At 42.5% G+C, this 21,206-nt stretch overlaps 2 protein-coding genes across 2 annotated transcripts in view; one reads left to right on the top strand and one right to left on the bottom strand.

The window, feature by feature from the left end:
* The first annotated feature begins 2,951 nt into the window (after positions 1-2,951).
* LOC115485429 (uncharacterized) lies at positions 2,952-9,421 on the top strand. The gene is made up of 5 exons (XM_050974926.1): positions 2,952-3,015; positions 3,489-3,559; positions 4,212-4,265; positions 5,777-5,836; positions 6,042-9,421. Exons 1-5 carry the CDS (start codon positions 2,952-2,954, stop codon positions 6,528-6,530), a joined length of 738 nt encoding a protein of 245 aa, XP_050830883.1. The 3' UTR covers positions 6,531-9,421.
* A 131-nt stretch (positions 9,422-9,552) lies between these two features.
* The window catches only part of DYNC1H1 (dynein cytoplasmic 1 heavy chain 1), a 44,691-nt gene continuing 33,037 nt past the window's right edge, over positions 9,553-21,206 (bottom strand). The window contains exons 56-78 of the mRNA XM_050974665.1: positions 20,983-21,110; positions 20,403-20,556; positions 19,570-19,716; positions 19,336-19,486; positions 18,895-19,148; positions 18,610-18,744; positions 18,426-18,520; positions 18,159-18,333; positions 17,274-17,349; positions 16,112-16,272; positions 15,749-15,860; positions 15,606-15,666; positions 15,116-15,239; positions 14,682-14,795; positions 14,228-14,398; positions 13,864-14,081; positions 13,571-13,674; positions 12,982-13,193; positions 12,362-12,515; positions 11,398-11,540; positions 10,846-11,014; positions 10,359-10,486; positions 9,553-9,942 (exon numbers count right to left, since the gene is read on the bottom strand). Of these exons, the coding sequence (XP_050830622.1) occupies positions 9,814-9,942; positions 10,359-10,486; positions 10,846-11,014; positions 11,398-11,540; positions 12,362-12,515; positions 12,982-13,193; positions 13,571-13,674; positions 13,864-14,081; positions 14,228-14,398; positions 14,682-14,795; positions 15,116-15,239; positions 15,606-15,666; positions 15,749-15,860; positions 16,112-16,272; positions 17,274-17,349; positions 18,159-18,333; positions 18,426-18,520; positions 18,610-18,744; positions 18,895-19,148; positions 19,336-19,486; positions 19,570-19,716; positions 20,403-20,556; positions 20,983-21,110 (3,315 nt within the window). The 3' untranslated portion in view covers positions 9,553-9,813. The remainder of the gene's footprint in view (positions 9,943-10,358; positions 10,487-10,845; positions 11,015-11,397; positions 11,541-12,361; positions 12,516-12,981; positions 13,194-13,570; positions 13,675-13,863; positions 14,082-14,227; positions 14,399-14,681; positions 14,796-15,115; positions 15,240-15,605; positions 15,667-15,748; positions 15,861-16,111; positions 16,273-17,273; positions 17,350-18,158; positions 18,334-18,425; positions 18,521-18,609; positions 18,745-18,894; positions 19,149-19,335; positions 19,487-19,569; positions 19,717-20,402; positions 20,557-20,982; positions 21,111-21,206) is intronic.

The following is a 21,206-nucleotide window of genomic DNA, read 5'->3' as shown; positions in this document are numbered from 1 at the left end:
TTTGTAGTAAGGTGAAAAGATACAGTTTCTTGTCCTAAGTGCATTTCACAGGTACCTAAACCCAGTTTCACACAAACCATTTCAAAATGAGTTGGACAAATTGTGGTTTGTGAGGAGATCTTTATGACAGAGCAACGCTCAGGGTGGGGAGAGGCTGACCCCTGTTTTGGGGGGATGCACTGCAAGCTGAGGGATTCAAGCTGGTGTCCCTATATGTCAGTTCAGTAGACTGAGGTGATCACACGGCTCCAAATCTGAATTTGGTATCAAAAATGAGAAACAAGAGGATGGGTATGAGAATTAATAGCTTCAATGCTGCTTACACAACTGCTGAAGGCTGAGCGTGTGTAATAAGCAGGGCATTTGTCTTTAACACCTCACATTCTGTATCATGACATGAAATGTTCAAAATCATTTCACATTATGGTTACCTCATTAAAAGTCTGCAGAAGAGACCAGTGCCTGCACGTCAGTGCAAGCAGCACTGTCAAAGCAAGGACATCATTTCCTTGGGCAGTGAGGCAGGAGCTGTGGTTCCCCCGCAGCCCTGCCTGGGGACTCTGAGGTGTGCTTTGATCTCAGGTGTCCTGTCCCTCACAGGAGCTGTTTGCTCAGCCTGGCTGAGGTGTTGGTGTGTTCCATCACCACACCTCCGTGATGGATCTACTGCTGCTGTTCCAACAAACATGGCATCAAGCCAGATGCAGAAAGGGAGTTAGTTTCTAGTGTGTGCACCTCTATTGAATTCCATTTTGGAGTGTGGGTGACAGAAGAAATGGTCAGGAGGAAAAGGCTTCCTTCTTTGATGTTCAGTCTTGGAGGTTATCAGAAGAGCAGGCTTCAGAAAGCTTTAGTTATTGCTTCAAGACCTCAGTGTTAAAAAATAGGACTCAATAGTATCAAAACTAAGGGAGATCTTAAGGTATATGTGACTTGTGACTGAAATCTATTGTACAAGTTCTTCCATAATGTGTAAAAAATGGTTAAAATATATTCCAGTTAGTAACACTGGGATTTAAAATTTACAGTGATAATTCTAAAGATTTTTCTACTTGGTCATTGATGGCACAAGTCTTAACCTCTCTTGAAAACTAATTTATCTCTAAGACAATAATTCAGGTGAAACTTGCTTGTTATCTCCAGTATTTCTTGCCCTCAGAACGTGGTAGGTGTTTCTGAGTCATTCCCTGCATTACAGTGAGCCCCAGAAGAAACCTGGACCTAAGGGAACTCAGAGCTTGCTGGGGCCGGCACAAGTTCTGTGCAGGGCCAAGAGTGACGAGGAGAGGCAGAGCACTGGGAAACGATGGGAATGAACCCTGGAGCGAACATTGCCACCCCCCTGGGACCCTCGGGCCACCTCCTCGCTCCCACTGCAGCCACAGGGCTCAGCGATGGCATCACCTGTGTGCCCTGGGAGGGGGACACCCCGGTCTCCTTTGGGATGCTGCTGTGTGGCTGTCACTGCTGCCTGGCCCTGCCCAGAAGGGCACAGGTGTGCTCTGGGGGTCTCGGGCTGGGCTCTCCCTTGCAGCCACAGTTCCACCTGCAGCCCCTCACAGACCAAGCAGTCCCTGGAGCCCCAGGCCTTGCTGCTAACAAGAATCAGTAGCTAATTTTGGGCAGCCTTTTGTGGGAGTAACGATTCCCAGCCCTGTATTTGGGTGGAGCACGATGGTAATTTGTGCTCATTGAGCTCAGCTGGAGCTGCAGGCACTAGCACAGCCTCCTCAGCTCCCACTTCAGGGTGGGAGGTGCTGTGGGGTGGTGAGTGGGATTCTTGGTTGCTATGTTTTGAAAATTGTTGGAGATTCTGAGGAGAAGGAGTAATTATCAGATGGTTTTAGTCTGGGTAGAGAAGGTAAGGAGATGAAAAGGCAGGGAAGAAGAGAGCTATAAAGCAGCAGGGTCCAGCTCAGCTGGAGGCAGAAATGGGGTGAAGGCTTGTGAGCTGCTCCTGGTACAGCTGCTGTCACTGTCACCCCCACTGGGACTTGTTCCTGGTGCCTTTTCAAAGCAACAAGCCACTGCTGGTGTTAGAGTGAGATGTTTGTTTTGCTGAGGTTTTTCTACAGTAGTACCTTCTGCACTGTGTAGAAAGATGTAAGAAACCCCAGCTAGGAAAGATATTGGCAAGAAAAGGAATTTGATTTGGAAAAAAAGTAAGTAAAGATAGTTCCTCATTTCCTATAAAAAGAACAAGAAGGGGAATGGAGATGTGGCTTTTAAAGGGTCAAATCAGATCTGCTTCTTTGTTAAAAACAGACCTGATCCATAGTTCTCCAGTAACTCTAAATATTACTGTTCCTGGTATTTAAAAACAGTAAAATTGCTGTGCTGGATTGTAAATGATTAGGAAGATGCTCAGAAAGCTCTGTGTGTCCAGCCACAACTGTCCCTCTTCTACAGGGGAGATCATCTGCTCCAGCAAATCACAGGAATAATCATCTTTGGTCACCCTGTTTGCCTATGGAGGGAGCAGGGGGGTGAAGAGGGGGCTCCCCTTCGCTGTTGGCTCTCCTGTCAGCCTGAGGGTCCTGTGAAGGACCCGGGGCTCCAGAAAAGCAATGGAGAGAGCAGAGGGGAAGTGTCACATCCCTGGCCACCAGGCCTTGCAAACTGGGGGTGTGTGCTTTTAAATATACATATATAATATATATATGTGTGTGTGTGTGTGTGTTTTATATGCACGTGGGAAATGCAGTGACTAAAGGAGTGCAGCCCCACAGAGGCAGCGCTGCTGCAGAGCAGCCCGGAGCCTTGCAGCAGCACCAAGGACTTTCCTGCACGGGAGGGTTTCGCTCCCCAGTTGTCTCGCCCAGTTCCCTGTGTTCGGCAGGAGCAGCAGCTCTCCAGGTGGAGGAGGTCGGGCAGGGCCTGGCTGGGGCTGCAGGGGCGGCGGGCCCAGCCCAGCCCATAAAGCTCCAGCGGCGGGAGGCGCCGGGGCCGGGATGGCCTCGCCGGGGAAGAGGCAGCGGCGGAGGAAGAGGCGGGAGGCTGGGCGGGCCTTGGAGGGTACGGGAGGGACAGAGGGACACAGCCCGTGTGACAGAGCCCTGAGGGGGGAAGGGGATGTGTGAGTGTACAGGGGCTGAATTTTGGGAGTGGCGAACTGGAACGGGAGGCTGGCTTATGGCACAGCTTTGCGTTTATCCCTCTCTGGTCTCCTTGGGTGTCTTCAGCACAAATAGCTCTAAGGATTCAGAAAACTTGCAGTGCCTTAAAGAAAAGGAAAAAAAAAATCTCTGTGGTCTGGTATAAGCTTCTATTAAAAAATTGTATTTTCCTCATGCTGCATGAAGCACCAATGAACGAAGTCTTGTGATAGAAGACTGTGGCTGCTTCTTATTTATTTTTAAACAGAAGCTGCCTTTGATTATGTGAAGGACTGATCAACTTTTCTAGCATAAAGGGAGTAGCTGTGTCTGGGCATCTTATCTCAGAGAAGGTTTTCTCTAATGTGCTCTCTTACCCTCTACCTGTTTCAGTAGATGCTCAGGAAAAGGAGGATTCTGTTAAAAGCCCAGACAGTGTGGAAAGACTGGCACGAAAATACATGGTAAGTTTTAAAATTGCTACTTTCTCTACCTGCCTATTAAAAGACAATTCAGAAAATGTTTGTTGGTTTGCCCTTGGCCTGATGGTGCAGCTGCCTCAGCTGGAAACGATTGCATGAAGAACAGGTGTGGATGAATTAATTTAAATGGGAGGGATGGAGGCAACTCCACTTCTGTGCTACCGTCTGGGGACAAGGGGAGCTGTTTGTTTGTAAGGTCTCTTTCTAAGCAAGAGCTTTAGAAAAAATGAGAGTGTTTTGAGTCATTCATCTGCAGTTACATTTCTGAGCTGTAGGGTTACCAAATGCAAAGAAACAAACAGAACCACAGTGCAAACTAAAAAATGTTTTGTAAAATTACTCACAAGCCCAGAGTAACCATTGTTTACTCAAGTGTGAGGCATGTTCTGTACTGCTTCCCTTTGTGGTTTTGGGGTGAGGAGTGATGAGAGAGGCTTCTATTTTCCCCTTATGTCTCACTTGCACAACCCAAGCAGCACCACAGCTGTGGGATATTTGGGAAGACAAGCTGGCTTCAGATGGGGAAGCTTTGGAGAAACTCAGCAGCTACAGCTGATGCTAGAACTTCAGCTTCAGCCTGAAGCTGCAGTAATTTATACTTTGAGTGGATTTTCTTTCCTTTTGTCCTCTGCAGCAGAAGTGCACAGTGGAGTCAAGCACAGAGTCTGAGTCTGAATCCAGGGCAGAGGTAAGGACTGACTCTGCAGTGTTCTGATGGTGAAGTGATTCCCTGATGTGCATCCAACCTTTCCTTCAGCCTCAATAGGGAGCTTCTAAGGCATGTTGTGGGGTTGATGATTTTGTGTCTGGAAAAAACCCAAAACAACCCCAAACCCAATACTACCCTTTCCATCAGGCTCTTTCTTACAACTGTTACTAGGGGGATGAGGCAGGAAAGAGACAGTGTTTTAGGCAGACACATGTTAGGAAATGCTGACCTGAGCTATTCCTGATGGTTAATTTTCAGCAGCTCTGGTCCAGTGGGATTTCTGCAGCTCTGGGTGGAGAACCTCTACTTTCTGACTGTCCCTTTTGGAGGAGATTAAGAGCAGCTCTGTTGCTGTGGCAGTTAGTTATGGATATTGGTAACTTGAACATTGTTGTGTCAAACCAATGTGTTTAGTGCTGATGAAAAAAGAACTGATATTGGAGTGGAGAACAAAATACTTAATTTGTGGGTAAAACTCTTTGGAATTGATGCTCACTGTTGGTCCATGTGAATCACTGTGCTTCAGGACTTGGAGAAGCTGCTTGCCAGGAGTCTGCCACCGCTTCCCCTTCCAGCAAGGTCAGGGCAAGGCTGGAGTTGTGAGTTCTCCTGTGAGGAACCAGGCTGGAAGTGCATCTGTGTGAAGGCTGGGCAGGGTGGAAGGAGGGCTTGCACAGGTCCCAGCCTGAACAAAGAGCTGGCTGCTCTCACCGAGGCTGCTGAGGGAGGGGGCAGGACTGGGGGATTTCTGTGCTCTTTGGAGAAGCAGAGGGGCTTTGTGGGGTTGTCTTTGTCCTTGAAGCAGCACAAGAATACAAGGTCACAAATGAGCTTGGACTTCAGCTCCTCTGATAGCCTTTGGTTTCCTGTTGAGCCCAGATTCCTGAGCCCAGCTTTGTCTCAGCTGTGCTCAGTTCTCCCCCTCCCCGCTGGAAGCAGCACAGCACTGACTGGCGGAGTGTTCTCTGACACCTGTGGTGGATCCTTCTCAAGTAGCAACTTCGCCACTTTACTTGCTGTTAACTTCTTTTCCTTTGTGAGACTTGGTACCTGGGGTTTGCTTTCTAAAGGGAGTCTCCCTACATGACTTTTTTTTTTTTAAATTAATAGGCCCAGACTCTAAGCACTATTTCAAGATTTCAAATCATCCCCATGTGAAAGAACACAAAGAGACCTGAGTGGGAGGGAAGGTCTCTAAACTGTATCCTAACTACTATTATTTAAGTGCTAGTTTGGTTTATTTTTCTGGTGGCATGTAATTACTCATTGTTCTCCTCAGTGCAATGCTTTAAGTGCCCTAAGACTTACCCTAGCTCTATTTTAGGCTAACTCTACCAAGCCGTTAAAAGTTAGACTGAGACACACTTTCTATTCTTTTAGCAAAGTGAAAATCTGGCTTCCTTTTCTCTAGGATTTCCACCTACTCTGTTTTTCATTTGGCAACTTAAGGGAAAGTGCCTTATAAACCTATGTTAACTTCTCTTAAACAGGTTGTGCCTAGCCCACTTGCTGGAGGACCCAAGAAAGCAAAGGAATCCAGGGGACTACAAGTAGGTTTTGGGTATTACACAGTTCTTGGTGTAGCATCCAAAACTAAAACAGAGATAGGGAGTGTGTGGATAAACAGAAAAGCTTCAACAGTAAGTCTGTGACTTAGGTTGAAAGGGATTTTAAAGTCCATTGTATGTTGCATCTTGTCTGGGTTTTTTTTAGGGACAAATAATCATCCACCATGTTTAGAGATGTTTATTTTAGTTTTTAGATCCTTATGATGGTGATTCAGAAGATGCAGCTGTTCACACTGACTGCGGTATAAAAGATGCACCATGGATAAACAGTGCCTCAGAAGCAGTGCCTTTGGAGGATGCTGATACTTCAGAAGATGAAGAATCCTCCCCTAATCCTCCACATGTCAGAGAAATTCAGGCAGTCAATGACTGTAAGGCAGCCCTGGAGCTTCCTGGCCTGGAGAAGGATCTGTGGCAGTCACCGGAGCCGCCTCCCAGCACACAAGCATTTACCCCCACGGGGCTGACACCTGACCACGCCTTACCGAGGGTTGTTAACCCTTCAGTCTCCGCGGATCTCCCTGCAGTCCCGGCTGACCCTGCTCCACAGCCCCTGCTAGCAGCTCACTGTGATGGCACAATGGCCGAGCAGCCCATAATTAAAAGAAAACAAGGGATTCCTGCTCCAGAGGGTGCTAGTGAAAAACTAAAGAGAAAGAAACTCCGTGCAACATAATCTAAGGGATGAATAAATAACTGGACAGACTGTTCTGAAGGATCATTCCGGTAGAGATTTCTTTTGCAGTGTGTACCTGAACTAACCAGGCTGCCTCAAGCCTGTTACAAATGCACTGCACTGTACAGTAAGCTCTGAGATCCACCCAAAAAACCGAATAAAAAAAGTTGTGTAGCCATTCCAGTGGAAATTAGTAAAGGTATATCTAGAGCATGACAGGCTCGGTGCCCAGGTCCTCTGGAAGCAGCAGCCCCAGCTCCTGTGTGCAGTACCTGGAGGCAGCTGCTCAGTTTCAGTGTAATTTCACCAACACTGACAAGGGTTTGTCGGAGGGAAAGAATGACCCCTTGGCTGCCATTATCTTCCAACAGCTATGGCTCGTCTGGCACCTGCTTCATCTCATGTTTGGCTCCTGCTGTGTCTGACCTCCCTCCAAGAGGTGAACTGTACAGGTTTGACTACCAACAGCTGAACTGACTGCAACTACTGGCAATCCAGAACTTATTTTCTCCCTCAAATGGGGAGAAATGGTCTAGTTGCTGTTAACACAGCTGCTCCTTCCTTGTTTGACCAATGTTTTGGGCAGTTTCTGTGTAGCTGCCAGAATAGTGTTTACAGTGTGATGTGGAATGCATTAGCTCAGAACTGTTTGGTGAAAGAAACCATTCAGGAGCTGCAGGAATGGTGCCCACAGATAGGAGGCCAGTTAGGGAGCAAAAACTGTCTCTCTGATCTCCCTTTCCTGTATGGTAATTTCTTTAATCGGGTTTAGAATCTGGGTAGTCCATTTGTGTGGGAGGGGAACTACGGACTATGAAAGTATAATGCTGGCTTGAAGGATGTTAGTACCAGCAACTTGTGGAAGCATTTGTTTTGTACAACTGGCAGAGATTTTTTTTTTTTTTAGTTTCCAATTTCTTTCATAGGATGGAAAGCCACTAAAAACATTTATTTAACTGCTAACATTGTACCCTTCCACCCGTGTATTTATTTTATTAAAGCAACTTTTCTTTCATCCTTATTCCCCCAGCTGGAAATGGTTTTTAATTAGCTTGGAACATATGTGGTTAAACAGTGAGTTTCAGAGGCCTTTGCCCCAAGACAGAAGCTGCTGTGGTTGCTCCATGGCTTGTCCAGAGGCAAAGATTGCTGCAGTGAAAACTGTGAAGTTAACTGAAAAAACCCCAAACAAACCAACTACCAACCACTTGCAGCTATAGATCTGTGTGTATGGCAACTAGGCTATAGCTCTCTCTGGAATGAAGATGTGTGAAAAGCTTAAGAATACAACATTGTGAGGCAGCCAACCCCCTCATTTTAAGTCCTAGCTATTAGACACTCTAGCTCTCAGCCCCATCAGCTGAGGCTAAATAAAACTGAAACCCCTGACTTTCAAATTGCAGACAAAATCCCTAAACTCACCTAAAGAGGATTTCACTTAAAGCAGCTGTTTCACACAGCATGGAGAAAACACAACAGGAGAGGAAGGAAGGAAGTGGAAAGGTAAGCCACATAGGACAGTATCTACTCGTTGGAATACATTTATTCAGTATGAGAATCCAGACGTGGATTAACTTGTGACCTGAAATTGTACCTTTTGTTAATTCAGGCCTAATGCAGAAGTTAACATAAAAGAGCTGAAGAGTTTGGGAAGCTCAAGCTCTAGGATAGTTGAGACTCTTGATCTCCCCATCAGTGCTTGCCAATAGGTAGAACTGGTTTAGACAGAGTTTTAATAGTAGCTGTAGGCGGTACCACAGCCCAAGTCTCTGAGCTGGGCACAAACAGCAGCTGCTGAAAGGAAGGTGCATGTTCAGTGGAACTGCCAACAGCCAGCTCTTGATTTGAGCTAACTTCATACTGCAGCTGGTACCCAGAGCATGCTGCTAGCAGGAGGTGCTTTTTTCTGAACAATATAATTGAAACTATGCTGGAGGCAGTGATACTAGTTCCAGAGATATTCTGGTGCTGGAAAGCAAAGTCTCTCATAGAGGCTGAGACAAAGCAAAGGCATTACAGCTACAACTCATCCTGGATCATGATGTGTGTAGTTCTCATCTCTGTTCCTCACAACTGGGAAAACTGCACAAAGATTATTAAACTGCACGTGATTCACTGGTCTGGGATTCATGCTCATGTAAAGTAACAAAACCAGGACAGTTTAATCTCAAGGATTAACTTTGCAAAACAGTAGGGAGAGGGCAGACAGCAGAATTCTGTTTTAGTAAACAGCAAGCACTGACCAAAACAAGTATGTGAGGCAGGCTGAGATAGCAATTTTCCTTCTCAGTCCAGGCTTGTATTATGGAACCCCTGATCACAGAAAAAATAGTAGAGCTGATTAAAGTCACTGCTTTCACTGGGGAGGAAGGGGCTCCCAGGATTTCAGTTTTGGGATTAAAAAGCTGAGTACCTGCATTCTTCATACACATCTTTGAACACTTGACTTCAGCCACTGTCAGAGAACAGCTGTTCTGAGAGGATGGTCAGAAACGTAGAAATGCTGAGCCAATGAATTCAGGATCAGAAAAAGCAAACAAATGCCCAAACCATTACAACAACCCAAGCAATTAGCAGGAACTCTCTGCTTTCCTAATTTAGTAACAGTTGGTCACATGTGAGAGTCTCAAATAATATTGTAACTCCTTGTGTAAGCATTTAATAGCCTCCTCTTGGGTTACTGAGACATAAATCTGGGGACATATTTCACCATAAAAGCAGCTTGAGAAAGAGGAAGCTCTGTGGTCAATAGGACAGGGTTTAGTTCAGGATGCTCCAGCCTCTCAATGCATTGTAGCAAGTTACTGAGTAAGACTCAGTCCATTGCAATTAATTAATGCAATGGCCTGAAATGTCACAGCAGATGTCAGGTTTTGTGTCTTACTGCACTACAGACTTACATTCCAAGGTTCCTGTTACTGGAGGTTAGCTTGAAGAGCAATGCACAGTTATTCTCTGAAAAGATCATGGGTATAGGTTTTCCAGACCAAAATCATCACTAAGAATTAGATTAACAGAAATAGATGGTCAAAAATTTTGCTATATATTTTATTTAATATAACATAATCCATCAAATATCACATCTACCAATAACCCTCTAAAAACCTCATTCACTTCCTTCAAAGAAATCTCTCTGGCCTATCACCTTCCCATTGCACTGTCACCTTTCCAGCCAACTTGACACAAATCCATCTGCTAACCTACCCTGATTACAGAAGTACAGGTGAGCACTACAGAGAAGACTGACACTTACTACAGCATTAACCAGTGAAAATAGATTTGTTCACTCAGTGCAGAGAACTGCAACACCACGCTCATAGAAGCTGCGGGGATCTTCCTTGGTGGCTATTTCAAAGTCAACAGTGAAAATCAGATCAGCACGAGTGAAGTTCAGATAAACTGGTAAAGTAACCTGGGGAAAAAAACAAGAATATAGGAGAGTTCTGTGAGACAGCTGAAGAGTGTCACAGGTTTCTCTTAACACTATATGATACCAGTGAGATGGGAATTTGGTCTCAGATAACTTAGTACTCAAAATATGAGGGAAAAACCCCAAGACCTAATACATTTACAGATGCTGCTATAAATTTGAGTTTTGACTTGAGCAGCACTGAACAGCATTTTTGGATGTCTCTCCTTTTTATCTATCTACAAAGGGAAGACACAGTCAGCACTAGGTCTGTTTGCTGCTAGCCATGAAATCAGATGCCAACTGACACGAAGAGTAATTAGAGAACGCCAATTTGATTTGTTCTGCTCAGTACAAGTAGCCATAAAGCCTTAGGAAAGAATTGCTAGGGATATCTAAATATTTTCCTCAATACTTACAACATTTGCTTTTTTATCAGCGTTTGTCTGCTTGATCCAGCGAAGCTGTGTAATGGGCAGAACAGTTGAAATAGCATTCGAAAGCGACAGCTTGTTGTTACTGCATGTAGCTCCCTGAAGCTTCAGGCCTGCAAATTGCAATGCAGTTTAGAGTTCTAAGAGCTTTCATACATCCAAAGGCTGTCTCCCTCTGTATCATTTAAGGGCTAAGTCCACTAAATGAGAAGTATTTCATACTGGAAAATGAAGAGGTTGTAGGTGATACACTATGCAATACCACTTCAATATATACTGATCCTGGTCTCGAGATTTATTAGCATTGGAAGTACTTCCCTAATAACTAATGTCAAACTAATTTGAAAATACTTTCAGAAAGTGTGTATTAACTTTTTCACCAATAGCATCTTTTTCATTTGACATACCCATTTAACACCAGAAGCTTCTGAAAGCATTTCAGAGGAAGGTCCCTTCCTTCAGCTCAGTTTACCTGTGACTCCAAAGCTGCAGGCATCCAGGACTGCGTTCTGGGTAGTTGTAACATTGACCTCAAGACAGAGCTCTTCAAGGGACCAACTGTTTGCCTGGGCAACATATTGTCTTGTAGCAGTAATATATGCCTCTGGTACAAACAGGCCACCCAAGCACACATGGATGTTCTATTAAGGGGGGGAAATACAGGGAAAAAAAGTATTTCAGCTGCAGTATTAATTAATGACTATTATAAATACTTCAGCAATCTATTTACATTAAAACGTTCCTGCTACTAGTGGAACACAGTGTAACTGCTAGATGATTTTTGCTCTAAGGCTTTGTCTCCCACTGTCCCACAATACTAATGCTCTCTCTGATTCTGTGCACAGTTCCCCTGCTAAGCCTCATCATGCTGCGATCAGGAGATGCTCAGCAGTATTTACAGACGTTTCAGAGAACACTGACTCAAGCTCATTGACTGAGGGGCTATTTAGAAGTCCTGATGTGAAGCCTCCAGAAAGCAGTTACACAGCTCCACCAATAACCCCGAGAAGTCAGCACAAGGTACCTTCAGTTCTTTAGCTCCGCCAGATGCAGCTGCCTGGGAAATATTCTGGAGCTGTTTAATGCGCTCACTGAAGTCAGACACCCACTGGATAACAGTCATACCAGCTGGCACTGTGTAATGGGACCAGCTACGAGGCAAAATACCTAGAAAGATGTGATTAGAATTAAGTTTTGCTCATATACAGGTTGAAATTACACACTATATTGAAACTTTGAAGACTTGGACTGGAATATCAGCCTCTATTTTCAAAGGCCCTTCAGTAAGTGAAAACACTTTCAAAGATTACAGAGCAAATGGCCTCTAGGTCTACTCTGTATTTAAAATGCCACCCAATTACAGACACCCTTCAAGAGCAGCTGCAGTTACACACAGCTATTTACTGCAAGACCTAATCTTCAGCTCTGCATGAAGATTTGAGTTCTTTAGAATAAGCTGAAGAGGTCGAGTACCTGTGTATCAGAAAATGCTTTTGTTCGAATCACCATGTATTACAACATGCAGCATGTCTGTGAAAATTCCACATGTATGTACAATCTTTAAATAGAAATTCAGAGAACTTGCATATTTTCTAGTTTTTATAGGACCAATACTGCTCACTTAGTGGTATAAATAACTTTGTTCTGTCACAAGTCAGAAATTGAGAGAATTTAGTGAGATTTCAATCTAGAAATTAAGCTGCTAATATAAATTGTACAAAAAAGCCTAATATATTACTATTAAAGCCAAACCATACTATTATTATTATAGCCTAATTTTTAGGTTATTATCAACCTCAACTTGAAATCTCACACCAAGACAACGGGAATTTTATGCTCAAATTTAAGTATTACTTGTGTCAAATGACAAAGTCTATGCATGTTTTTCTACCATTTTTAGGGTTTTTTTAAGCTGCTGGCCACAGCAGCCTCTTACAGAGTGCAAGGAGCAAAGAGAGCCCTGGAGATGCTAGTTTGAACTGCCATACCTTTCACCAGCTCATTTATCAGTGTACGCAGGTAGTTGGTTTGTTTCTTTTTCCCTTCACACACTTGAACCACGTCTGCCAGGTCCTGACGAACGTCCTGGAGCAGCTTAGCTCCCATTTTCACCTCTCTCTCAAAGAACCGGAACAGAGGATCCTGATGGACAAAACATTCAAAGTAAGCCACAGATCAAAGTTCTTGCTGCAAAACTGCAATGAAAAACAACCCCCAAATTCTGGATGGATGGAGCAGTAACACTCTGACTACAAGCACTAGACATGAAGATGCAGCTTATGGTGCAGAAAGCGATTACAGAAGCTGTTTTACAACCAACAATCTCCTCTCCCTTGGAGAAGCAAGAAAGCAGAAGTTGAACAATTAATGCACATGCTAAGCTAGACTGGTGGCCATTGCATTTCTTCAAATGCTACCCAAAAGACATAAACCAGCTTTTAGGAGCATTTAAAAAACCCTAGCAGGTTGTTACATGGCTATGGCACTCAAAATCAGCATCGACACAGGTCCCATTGACCCCTCAGCAGTGTAGTTGGTACTTCCAAATCACAATGCACCTGAACTTGTGCTTTTCCTATGCCCCCATTAAATAAAACATAGTTCTTACTTTAATGTTTTCCACAGTCCTCTTCAGATGGTTTAGAGTTTGTGGGATAAGGTGAAGCCAGTTAGAGGCTGTGGTATGCAGTGTTCTCATCCAGGCTGGGCGTCCATCTGATGTAGAATCAGTTCTTGTCTTCTTCTCAGTTTCTGCATAAGCCAGATCATCCTCATCCTCCAGCATCTGCATTTTCAGCATTTTACTGATCATATCTATGCCTAAAACAGAAGATTTGCTGTTAGAGAAGCAGTGGCATCAAGGTTAAACCATCCCACTATATGCAAGAACCATGACTCTCCATTATTCCTAGTCTAGACCTAAGATTCAGAACTGCCCAGCTGCAAGTGGCTCCAGAAGCTTACAATAAAGCTTTGCAGAATCAAGATAGGAAATTGCCATCTGGAACACTAAATGTAACTGGGTTTTTTTGATTCACAGGCTCCAGGTCAGTTTCTGGATTATTCAAAAACCAATTATGTTGATGGAGAAGTAGAAAGCTATCGTCTCTTTAACCAAACTTGTATTTCTCTTCTGCTTTTTAGTTAAAATGGTGGCCTGGTACTCTATGGAAGACATTACTAAGTTCTAGATTTACCTTGTGTGGTGAGAAGAACTTTCTCTGCATTATTTGGCAGTCCCAGCCATGATGGTGTTTGTGTATCTGGGAGCATCTCAACCCACTGGACAAACTCTTCACGCCTGCAAGGCAGAGTTTTAATATTCATTAAAGGGTTTCCTTTTCTAGAATGCCAAGGTAATGCTTTGCCTGAGACAGATATTTACATAGCACAAATAAAGGTTATGTGCTTGGTTTTTATTTTTTCTTTGTGTTCCTAATTAAAAGAAAAAATTGTACTTGAGAGATCAGGATAAGGAAAAAAATGATACCTGATTCCATCTGGCATCTGAATATCTTTGTGTCCATCAACCTTGCAAGCCAGTTTGAATTCACTGTCAAAACTTAAGGTGGTGAACAGACGTTCCAAGAAAGTGTTTAACAAACGCTGATCAAATTCATTATCGATACGCCCTCCATAGATAGACTGGGCCATCAGTGTCTTCAGTGCAGACCAGGGGATCTTATCAGGGGAAATGTTCTGGCGACCCTATAAATAGCAGGAAACAATTGTTGAATTGCCAACAGGTATTTTGTGCCTACTCATTTAACTTCCTTAATTTTTCTAGAACAGACTGTTTCGGTGAAGATCCAAAGTAATGTGTTACCTGTGCCTAAGCACACAACACTACTTGCCTTTGCTGTATCATCCAGCCAGGTATCCACTGTGTCACAGGCAGATCTCAGGTCAGACTCTCCAAACTCGTACTTCTTGGACCAGCCCAAGGGAGCATAGCGCAGGCGCTCTTGGATAATGGCATGGAACCAGGCAAGGAGGAAATACAAACGAGCACGCTCATTTGGAGACTAGAAGTGAGGAGGAAAAAACCAACACAAAACCAAACAACTGTCACTCAAGTGAACTGTTAAAACCAAAGTCTGCTAAAAGACTAGAAAGCATCAGATTTAATGCTAGATTGCTACTGAAACTGAATACATTCTACCAACAGAAAAAGCAACTACTATATGCTTGGGTGAGGAGAGAAAAAACACTTCAGGTACATCCTAGTATCTGAGGTTTTATCATCTAAGGTAAGACTTCAACAAACATTCCCCCATTTAGTTTCATCAAGACAAATCACAGCCTCACCTTGCACATCCTAGAAACTGGAATGCTACTGAAGGTCCTCAGCATGTTTGCCTTCACACCAGGAGGAGGCTCAAACACAAAGATCCGGCCGGCACGTAACAAATTCACTGGCACCTAGAGAAGATCAATATGCTCAAATCCAGCTGCTTTAGCCTTCATAAAACTAAATCCCAGCAGAGTTTGCATTAGCTTCAAAACCTCATGGTGAGCATATGAAATACTTGGAGATTAGGGGAATCAGCAAAAGGAACAGTATCAAGTTTACAGCTACAATTCAGTCATGAGAAAGCAAGGATAATAACTGCCCTGACGGGTGTGCATTTTCCTTCTTCTTTACTGCAGAAGGCAGTCATGAGGGAACCTTCCCTGGGGAACACGCTTAGCTCTGCAAGCTAGTTACTCAGCAAGATAATAAAATTTTAAATCACTGTTACCTTTGGATTAATCTCCATTGTAAGGAAGAGCCTGAAGCAAGCATGGGGTTGCAGGGAATGTAGTTTCTTTTCTAGCTGCATGAGCCAGCCAGGAGCCAGGTGAACATTCTTCAGCATTACCCATCTGTGAATTTTTGAAACAGAGTAATTGCTTTTCAGTGAACAGCTTATGGGTCCTGGCTGTGATCATCACAAAGAGCAACAGAATGTATCAATGCTACAGATTTTCCTCCCTCTTTTAAACTTGCCTTCTACATAGAATCAGTTACTATGTACTATGTACTGTAAATTACTTAACTTTCTTGTTTTGCAGGTACAACCTGCTTCTCCTGAAAATATTTAAACAGATGTGCTTGCTATTACAAACCTAAATTCAAAAGATAGGCCTACTCTTTTGCTTTACTCACAGTTTTATCTCTTTAACCAATAAACTTCCCCCTTTTACCTTTCTACTAGGCCATATTCTAGCTGAAAATGAAACAGAACTTACCTTCCAGATTTCACTGCTGTGTTTATTGCTTTATCTGCTTGGTTAAACCCTTCGGCAGAACCTAAAAGACAGAAGGGTTGCTAAATCTCTTACTGCTAACAATTTTATTCATGTTTGGATGTTGAAATAAGATATGCTCTTACCAATAGCAATAGAAGTAATCTGTGTATTCTGCTCAGCTGCAAGGTCTTCAACATGACCACTGGCATCATAACCAGGCACCGAACACATCAGCACAGGAGTATTTGGTTTCACCTGTGCTCCAAGAAGTTGAAAAGGATATGAATCAATCACTAGATAAATATGAGAATGCAGTAAGCTCAGTGTTTCTTCCGTCTGTTCAACTAAAACCATTATGTTACTCTTAGTTTTACTTTAAAAAAAAGAAAAACAATCCACTCTTCATACCAGAGAAGGGAAAGTGGAAGAAATGTTCATTGGATGGCTTAACTCATTGTGGAACTTATGCAAGGTGGCCCTAAGCATTTCAAAACCAAGTAGTTTACCTCTGTATCCACAATGTGTGTCAGATCCAAAGGCTGCTCCATAATGGACATGAAAGACTCTCCAAGATTTGTTGAAACAAAGGTATGTGCCATGGCCAACAAACGATCTGGACGGAAGGCCTGGATCAGAAGCAAGCGATGAATGGCCTGTCCAATGGGAGCTGGAAACAGGAGACAGGATTAGATGGACCCTCATCTCTTCAATTCTCCATTCAATTTCTCCCCATCTTGATCTGAAGACTACATATTTAGAAAGTTAATTATCCTTTTGGAAGAGCTGATGCAACTTTTTAATGAAATGCTTAACATTGTTTTCAATTTGAAAACTGGAAAAAAAATTAGCAGCTTCAGCTGGTTTACAAAATCTACAGGCTAAAATTATTGACATGAGTGATTTTCATTTCCAGGGACAACAGATCTTTTCACATCTTCTCACTCACAGAATGCTTGACTAGCATGGATAGGGTAGATAACCTAGAGCTGCTTCAGTTAATGCTCCAGCAGCTTCAATAAGCAGCTAGTAAATATGAGCTTAGAATCCTTAATTTAGAAAGTGATAGGAATGAGCATGGAATGATCAAAGGAAGCAACACCTCCTGAAGTTACCTTTCAGGTATGGGAGGAACTGAAGGGCAACAGTTACCCTTCAAGTTCTGACTCTTGAAAAATTAGCACTGACAATTAATGTAGAAAGAGGTAACTTTAAGCTTAAGTACAACTGCAGGTCTAAAACTCTACTAAACCAGCCCTGTCCTCAGATCTGTGTCTTGGAGCTTTTTAGAGTGTTGAGACATCTCCAGACTGGCAATGACTAAGGTTAATCCAAACAATTATGCAGTATAATGACATTGTAGAATTACATTTCATCCTCAGTGGAAGACCAGATCACAGGTTAAGGTGCAGCAACCAAGTGTAGTAACTACTGCTTAGAACAGTTTGGTTTAAAAAAATCCAGTGAAAACAAACAAACCTCCCAAAAAACCCCAAAACAACCCAGAACCAAACCCACTAGACTTGAGGTTCTTATACAATCCCAACTTTATAATTTTCTCAACCATTAAGGTCCAAAATTAAATTCTACTTTAGAATTGCTTTTAAAATAATATAACTACTTAGATCAGTACAGTAGGACTGATTTGGACAACAGTGCACATTCACTTACTTGCAGGTTTTTCTTCAGTCCAGAGGTATGGTACAGTCTGTTCTGGGGAACTGCTGTCCAGCCAGATACAGAATTGCTGTATTGAAAAAAAAATATGCAAAAAACCTGAAGTTGACTTTCAAGATATCAGAAACATACAGCAAGGACATGTAAAACTCAAATTACACTTTGTCTATTATCCTATCTTTAGATGTGCCAAATCATTTCACTGATATGCCTCATTTCACTGATAGCCTCCAGCACATATGATTCTACAGATCTCTATCAAGTCCCAGACCAAGCTGTAAGCTATTTTACCCCAGGCTGAACAGTCTGAGAAAAATTAGATGTAAAGAGAATTCAACTTCTAATATAAAAACTATAAAACACCAGGTGCTATTTAAGATATGGATGTAATTTATGACATACTGTTTCACAGTCCAGACAAAGATGTACTACTCTTTGAACACTTCAGTCATGAGAAGGTGCAGTGTTCAGCAGCTGAGTAGTATCCAAACTGATTCCACTTAGGCATGTCCAAGAGCCCACCATAATGAAGTTATCTGTGGCTGAGGCTGCTCCCTTCTACCGCATAATTATCACACAATAGTGCTGCAGAAAAATACATGCAGTGTCACACTTTCTCCTACCATGGGGATCAAAGCTGGTCAACCACAAAGATAAAGGCATGGCAAAACTGTTTCTGAGTGATGAACAGTGCTGGTCTTTACAAGTTTCACAGCTGGGTTATGAGGGAAGTAAGAACATTCATTTCCACAACTACAACTAGTTAATCTCTGGGACTTCCCTTTTCACAGCAGGAGAGCTTGCTTGAGCTTTTCAAGCAGACACTGAAAAGCTTAACAAGATACTTCAGTGGAGAAACAGAACCTAGGCAACACTCACCTCATCAGCTTGAACTTTTGAAACAAGGTCCTTAAATGCAGGAAGGCAGCTCAACCTCATCATTGCCTCTGTTTGCTCTACAGTCAAACCATTGATTTTGGGGAGAGATGCAGTGTTTAGTACAATCTCCTTCCCTCTCAAGAAGTGCTGGAATTCTGCATCATATGTAGGCTCCCTAATGTTAAGGGAAAAGAAGACTTCAGCTAGATGCCTTCAAGACAGCACTCCCTTCTTCAACTAAAGTGAAGCAAGAAAACAAACATTTACCCAATAGTGCCTTTCAGTTTGATCCTGGCCAACAACATGGCAAATGTGATGTGATCCTGGTGCAGCATGCCACGTGCCACTCGGTTGAAGGCCACCTGGGAACAAAGTAGTAGTGTAAGAAGCTTTGAACTCTGACCCTTCAAAAATTATTAAAGAATTACATTTATTAATTAAAAAACTGAACCTGAAAGAGATCCTTTGTGATGATTGAGAGACGATGAGTATGGTCTGTAATTCCCTTCAGATTTGGGTTCTCATACAAGACATTGTGATAGATGTCCAAGAAAAACTGGAGGGAGTATTGGTACAGGAAATGTATCTGAAAGAGAAGAGAGTTTATTTTTTCTCTCCACAATCCTGCTGTTTGATACCCAACAGCGTATGCCTATCAAACTGCAATATTGGGCAATGCCTATTTAGCTTTGACCAGTAAACACTGAAAGCTCCTGAGAGGAAGAACTCAACTTACCTGTTTCAGTGACTCCATGGTAAAGTAGATACTGCTGCAAGCTGTAGAAAGAGGCAAGTACTGCTGGGAAACAGTTTCTACTTCTTGCATGACAATATCAGTCTCTTCTACTTTTCTGGTGACCTCTGCTGCTTCCTTCTTCAGGTTCTCAAGTGTAGTAATGATGGTGTCATCATCCAGGATACGTCCCTTCACTTCATTAAGTGCTTGGAGTAGGGATTTTTCCAACTGACGTAAGCGCAGCTGAAATTCACCTTAATTAGAAGGAAAAAAAAGTCATATATACATATTGTACAGATATGTTAAAGAATTATGTGAATTGTGTGTACTTTGCCATTGGACATCCTGAAAAAAGAGTATGAACATATTTCACTGTGTACTATTAGAGTAAACCCACTGTATTCTTTTAGAACAGGAGGAAGGTAATTTTGGTAAACATACCCTGAAGCTTGAGGAGGTCAGAGCGTTTTTCATCAACATCTGGTCTTTCAGCTTTCAGGACTTCATTCAGACACTGGCTCTGCAAGCTGCTGCGAGTTACTGTGAAGTTCACAAATGTAACCCGAGAGCAGAGGTCCGGTGGGAATTCAACCTGTCACAGGAAACATGAAAAAGTTTACTCAGATCTCTTCACATACCACTTCTACAAACAAGACTGCTTTTGATTTTACTTACTGTTGGATCTCTGGTGGAAAGGAAGATAACGAAGGATGGTGACAAATCAATATCTTGGTCTCCCAGAGTAATCAGAACTCTGCCTCCAGTTCTTCGGACTTCACGATTCAGAACAGGATTCAGAACTGGATCATAGCTCTCCACATCCTAGAAAGACAGACGTGCTAAAGACTCCTGCAAATGTCTCAAGCTAAAACTCCCAATCCAGGAGGGGCTTAAAATTCTGGTAAGCAAACAATTGGCAGTTGGTTTGGAATAGGGATCACATTCAGCAGGTATCTGCACTTTAGATGTGTAGTTGAACTACACAGGTACAGAAGAGAAGGCTGTAATTTTGTTAGCTCTACTGCAGGTAAGCCCTGTTCTGAACAGCACAAACAACAGTTATTGATCTTTTCCATTTCCATACTAAGAAGTGAAAAACTCAATTATTCCAATAGCTGCCTACTTCTTCATATTACAGAAATTTCTCCCTGATAGTCAGAGCAGATTTAATTCTAGGAAACTAACCATATTAGTTGCCATTATCTATGACTAAAGAAAGCACATAAAAACAAAGGAACAGAGACACAGGTTGCAAGTCATTTTATAGTAAGGAAAGAAAATTTCAAAACAAAATAATTTTGGTGGAAAAAGAAATACCTTATTTTGATTTTGGAGCTTACTAATTATTCTCAGGACTTACTTACACCACATGTACCACTAATGTACTTGTTAAGTTGTAAATTGAAAATAAAGTTGCTTGCATGTTACTTAGTGAACAATTGCAAACTTCTAAAATGCAGGACAGAATTCAAGAATTTAAACAGCTTCTACACAATCATGCCACTAACCTGAACTAGAAGTGGGTTACCAAATCTCAAGGCGCTTTCCAAATTCTTCCTGAAAGCGTCATCCAAGAAGCTTGTACGAGTTATCTTACGGTCTTTATATTCATTCATGATAAACTCTGTAGCTTGCCCAGAGGGATCGATGATCAATGGATACCTTAAGTTAATAATAAAACACTTTCTTTAGTTAGATTTTGACTGCAGACAGTGTCTAAGCAATTTTATGAATTTACATTGCATTATTAGTCTCAACTCTAAAACCTTGTTTATTCCTTCATGAAGTTGAGGCACGTTCAATGACTCACTTTAGTTTTGAAAGATAAGTTTGTATTTGGGCAACAAAATAGTTCAAATTTCAAAATAGCTCAAGCCAACTTATTTTAACAGCTAAGCATAACAAAAAAGGCAAGCAAAGGTGAATGAGAGTTTTTATGTTTACACATGGCTGAGAAGCTTTTATGAACATTAGAACTTCACACCCCAGTGAAACAGTGCTTTGCAGGAGCTACTGTGATTCAATAGGTGGCAACCCTGCCTGCTGCAAGAATGTTGCTTAAGAACTTCACATCTTAGAATGAAGTACCTGTTGAAGCGTTTGAGCATGATGGCATTCTCTGTGCACAGGTCATCTGCAGGCAGGGAACTCGCCTGCCAGCGCAGCCGCTCATCGGCGTTGGAAAGGTACTCGGTCCTTGCGATGTCTGTGCGGAACTGCAGGAAACAAACAAAGTTAATATTTAACTTGAATTCTCCAACAAGCTGATGAAGATATTTTAAGTAAATGCAGCTCTACAAAGCTGCAACAGC

Source organism: Serinus canaria, chromosome 5 (genome assembly GCF_022539315.1).
Source record: "Serinus canaria isolate serCan28SL12 chromosome 5, serCan2020, whole genome shotgun sequence".
Lineage (NCBI taxonomy): Eukaryota > Metazoa > Chordata > Aves > Passeriformes > Fringillidae > Serinus > Serinus canaria.
Note: the sequence above shows the minus strand (reverse complement) of the source record. Positions and strands in the feature narration are given on the sequence as shown.

Excerpts from the sequence above, each read along its gene's own strand:
- LOC115485429 (XM_050974926.1), top strand. The coding sequence starts at position 2,952 with ATGGCCTCGCCGGGGAAGAGGCAGCGGCGGAGGAAGAGGCGGGAGGCT. Across the intron at positions 3,560-4,211 it reads GACTGGCACGAAAATACATG|CAGAAGTGCACAGTGGAGTC; the intron begins GTAAGTTTTAAA and ends TGTCCTCTGCAG. Across the intron at positions 5,837-6,041 it reads AGGAATCCAGGGGACTACAA|TTTTTAGATCCTTATGATGG; the intron begins GTAGGTTTTGGG and ends TGTTTATTTTAG.